Source organism: Sitodiplosis mosellana, unplaced genomic scaffold (genome assembly GCF_009176505.1).
Source record: "Sitodiplosis mosellana isolate CC-2019 unplaced genomic scaffold, AAFC_SMos_1.0 Smas_scaffold_6226, whole genome shotgun sequence".
Lineage (NCBI taxonomy): Eukaryota > Metazoa > Arthropoda > Insecta > Diptera > Cecidomyiidae > Sitodiplosis > Sitodiplosis mosellana.
In genome coordinates, this window is record NW_022601467.1 from 17143151 (window position 1) to 17148136 (window position 4986).

The 4986-nt window shown below is 36.8% G+C and overlaps 1 protein-coding gene across 50 annotated transcripts in view; it reads left to right on the top strand.

Annotated features, from left to right (window-relative positions):
* LOC129577767 (serine-rich adhesin for platelets) overlaps positions 1–4986 on the top strand; it is a 116874-nt gene that overhangs the window by 100717 nt on the left and 11171 nt on the right. For all 50 annotated transcript variants that reach the window (XM_055465308.1, XM_055465299.1, XM_055465294.1 and 47 more), the window contains 3 exons: positions 3347–3447; positions 3558–3747; positions 3853–4838. In XM_055465308.1, the coding sequence (XP_055321283.1) occupies positions 3697–3747; positions 3853–4838 (1037 nt within the window). In that variant the 5' untranslated portion in view covers positions 3347–3447; positions 3558–3696. The remainder of the gene's footprint in view (positions 1–3346; positions 3448–3557; positions 3748–3852; positions 4839–4986) is intronic.

A 4986-nucleotide genomic window follows, 5' to 3' on the forward strand; every position in this document is an offset into this window, starting at 1 on the left:
ATATTATCATCGATTGTCACATCAATCATTTGCAATTCTTCTTTCCGTCTTTGATCTAATTCATATTTAATGCATCGTTTAAAATATTTTTCACGTTCAGTTGAGTTAAAAAATTTGAATAAATCAACGATTGATTCTGAATATTTTTCAAATTTGATACATTTAATAATTGGATGAACCATTGAAAAACATTTCGTTGTTTTTATGGCAAACATGAATGCAACCTCATTCGATAATGATGTATTTAGTTCCTTCAAACATGTTCGAAATAATTCCACACATCCACAATTCGAAATATCAATTTCGGTTGTTTGATTTAGTTCCACATGCTTATGTGCATCACACTTGTAAAGCGAACGACAGCAAAGATTTATCTCATCTTTTTCATCCAAAATTATGTTGTTTCTTGCGTTCAAAAATGTTGATTCCAATGATTTTTTCAATGTATGTTTCGTGGGCAATAAAATCGATTCACAATATTTGGAATCTGAAAATGAAAAATTAAATGATAAAAAACGGCACAAAATTTACATTCGTTCATTTGAATTGCACACAAATTCATACCAGTAAGACGATGAGCTAAAAGATCGGTCACAGTTTCTTGATAATATTCTGATAAATTCGAATATTCACATTGAATATTCGATAACAGAAGTACTGGGAATAAGGAACAAACTAAAAGGTTATATTTCATATTTGAAAAAAAAAACAAATATTTCATACACAACAAGCTCTTTATTTGAAAGTCAAAACTGAACTGACAAATGAATTTTAGAAAAACTGCGCCCGAAGAGATGACACTCATTTGAAGCTGTTTTGAAATTCCAAAGGTCGTTTCCGAATGCATTTTTACCTGTTCTTATTTAAAGACAGAAAGAACGTGAAAGAACAAAGGTGAAAACTATTTTGGAAAAGATAGAAATGAAGGAAGAACAGATATAGGAGGAAGTATATCACAATGAAAAATTGAAACACACGCACACACTTTGGCTCTTTGTAATGGTTGTATGAATGAGAGGGAGAGATATGCGTAATTTTATGTAAACTAATACAAAATTAAAATATTTATGGTTGCTGACAAATGGTCGCTGATAATAACCTTTGAAAATAGAAAACAGGTTTTGTAGTTCGGCGCGATACTTTGCCCATTGTTATCTGCGTCGTTGCTCTTGTTTTTTTTCGTTTCTGTTTCTGTTTCATTCGGGGCTTTGGCGCTGGTGAATTGTGCGCGGCAAGCGTGTTTGCGCGCATCGCACATGCACTATTTGGCTGCCGTGTCTGTATGCACTGGGTATTCGGTATTTTGAGAAATTTTTTTTAATTAATTGTATGTTCATTCATCGTTAACAGTTGCATTTTTCGTCTCTCTTTCTTTCACTCTCCGTTTCGATCATCGCTTCGTTATTCTTTCGACTCGTTTGGTCCTGCACATTTTATTTTATATTGATGTTTTTTTTCGGTAATGTATTCATCTAAAAAAAAATAACCGTCGATGCTTTCGTGCTGAATTTTTCATCGACTGTGATCTGCATTCGTGTAGTAGCTCATTCGTATGTATACGATTTGATATTCAAAGAGCAATCGGCGACCACTTATTATTTGCAGATTGGCACAATAGCAATGCACGGCGCGTTTTAACCGATTTGTATCGATACATATATTGTACTCTGTTTCAATCAATTATGCTTCCGAGCCGCACACCAGCGATCCGATTTGTGAAGAACCTCAAGCTATCGCGCTCAATGTGAATTCAATTCCATTTTTTTCTTTATTCGCATGTCATTGAGAGAGACTCTCTCTCGCTCGCTCTCGCTCACTCTCACTACCTCCCGGACGGTCGATTATTTCAAATATGGTCAAAATCTTTACCGATTCTGAGAGTGATTTATTGTATTCATAATTTAATTTGAACAGTGGGCCTCATTGAGCGCAATAGGAAATCAATTAATCACTAATACCGTAAAAATCAACTAGCCCCACCAGCCAATGAAATATAGAAGCTTTTTCTTTCCTCTATTCATCGCATCACACCGAGAGCAGCAGCAGTAGCAGCAGCAACAACGGCAGAAAAAAAGTATCGAAACGAAACTACCCACCGATTTCTAATTCAAATGCCGTGCAAAAAAGTGAAAAACGATAATCCGCAGCACAAACAACAAAATTGGTAATAGCTGCATTGAGAGCAAAAACTTCGAGAATATTGCTTTCAAGCTATGATTTAAAACAAGAGCTAAACTAAATCTAATCACATAGTTAGCCAGTTTCACATAAATGAACCAGCAAAATGCTTTTGAAGTTTCACTTTTGAACTTTCCAAAAAACAAAAACCACAAATGTTCACCACGAATTCAACAAAATGTTCTGCGTGGTTTTTTCAATCATTTCGTATTTTGTTTTGAATTCATTTGAAAATGCCGAAAATTGTTTATTGTTGATGCGTCATTGAAATGTGTAATTACAACGTTTTATACTCATTTTTTGTGTTACAAAATCGAATGAGGAAGAGAGAGAGAGAGAGAGAGAGAGAGAGAGGGGGAGAGACAGAGACAGAGACAGAGACAGAGGAAGAGAAAGAAAAAAAAAGAGAAAGTTATGTAATACGTTCCTGTTGATTTCCACCAAACAGAATACTTGCTACGATCTCACGATTTTTCTTTCATACTCTTTCGCACACATTCGTTACCATATTCAATAATGATGGGCGAATACAATGCAAGTTCATAGATTATCTCTGAAAATTCAATGGCTGTCGATTAATCGACCAAAAGCATTTTTCAATCGAATTTATAGTCGAAAATAAAATTCTCTCTTGTGCCTCATATGTGCATTCCACTTGATGTGATTTATTGCCGTATTTCCCCGTCTTTGCATTTGTTTATCGAATAGACTTCATTTTTGCCCCGAAGCTTTGGCATTTTAATTTATTTATCGAGTCTCAAATGCTGATAGTATGACAAATTTATCAGGCATTGTTGGTCGTGTGATTTAATTGTAATTGTTGTTGCTAGTTTCTACTGTTGTTGTTGTTGTTGATTCTTCACACCTTACACACGGTCTTAGTTTAGCGCATGAATTTATGCATCGTCATCGTGATTGCAAACTGACACCAATCAATCGGTTGCATTTACAATGGACTGATTCAATATTATCTGTCGAACTTTTGGTTGTACAACCACTGATTTAATTGCCGATCAATCACTTGTCTCGATCTGTTTGTGCATCGCTTACTAATTGATTGCTTTCAAATTTTAGAATGATTGGCTTCGGAATTCTTTTCGAAGTTTGTCACATACATTTTGAATTACATTTTTTTTAATGTTTCTATTTTTTTGTCTTTTCCCAACAGAACTAAAATGATTGGTTTGTCTCAAGGGTCGGGGCCCTGTATCTCCCGCCGTTTTGCATCCGAATCATTCACAACTGAAACTGCTTTGTTCAATAATCAAGGTAAGGTCATCATTTTCATTCCCTCCGCATGAATGTGTCCATACATGGAAAATGTACAGAATTTTTAATCGTTTTTTTTTTCCCACTCGTCCATTTTAATCCGTATTTAGAGTCGATTCCATCATTTCCATCGTTCGGTTCCACATCGTTTCCGTCTAGTTTGTCTTTGTGTGCTTCAATTGACGACGAGATAGAAGTGTCGATTTTCGTGGGCTCGCTTTGTGCGTTGGCCCAAATTTCTCAGTCTGCATGGAGTCAATGAAAAGTGGTTCGGCAAATCATAGCCACCACCCGAATAAGGTATGTGACCACCGCGCCACACAGTGTGTCGTATTCACCCTCATGAAACATTTTTTTTTACACATTCTTATCCATCTTTCATTTTTGTGTCCGGTCAAAATGCAGGTGGCCATTAACAGCCTAGAAACGGATAGCAATAAGCAAACGATACCTAGCAATGTTAGTGGCAGTACTTTAAACAATAATAATAAGAGTAGCGGAAATAATCAGCAGCAGCAATCAGCGACGGAATCAAAGGAAAATAATTTTGAATATGATGATAATGAATGGGATGTAGGCGGCATCGGTGATTTGATCAAAGATTTAGATAACGACATAAAAAAGACATCGGAAACAGTATCGCAAAACGTGAATTCGCAAAGTGAACAAAGTAGCAGTAGCAGCAGCAGCAGCAGTACCAGCAGCAGTGGCAGCGTTAGTGCCAGCAGTAGTAATAGTAGAAGTAGTTCATCATCTCCATCGAGTTTATCAACGCCATCGAGCACATCGGCTGCATCAGCACAACTAAATCAACAGCAGCAACAAAAACAACAACAACAGCATTCTCAATCAATTGGCTCGTCAACGATTCCAAGTAATCGATTAATTGAGCACGACAACAACACAAAAACTAAAAAAGATTCATTATCCGACACGGATAAAAGTGGTAAAACGAAAAGCGCACAGTCGCCATCGACTTCAACGGCCATTGACAAGAGTCAAGCGAAAAATCAATCGATATCATCACCGTCATCGTCATCGAAACCATCGAGTGCACCGCACCAATTGAATAAGCAAAAACATTCGGCACTTAGCGATCAAGAGATTGGCAAAAAATTAACACAAAAATCAACGTCAACCAGTAACACTGCAACGGAACTGATTGCATTGGACAAACCCTCGCTAAATATTGGCAATATGTCTTCAAATACGGCTGGTCAAACAACTGGTAAGGCAGGCAATAAAGTAGCCGATCATCATGCAACGCTGGACAAAGGTCTCAAAATGAAAATTAAACGAACCAAACCTGGCACCAAAACCTCAGAGGCAAAACACGAAATCGTGAAAGCCGAACAAAATGGCTCACTATCGGGAGCGGATGATATCAATCCGTAAGTTATTTAATTGTTTGTCATCATTCAGGGAATTTCAATCATTCGAAAAGTTATGCCGAATTTAACACATTTTTCTTCATTACTCTCTCCCTCTCTCTCTCTCTCTCTCTCTCTCTCTCTCTCTCTCTCTCTCTCTCTCTCTCTC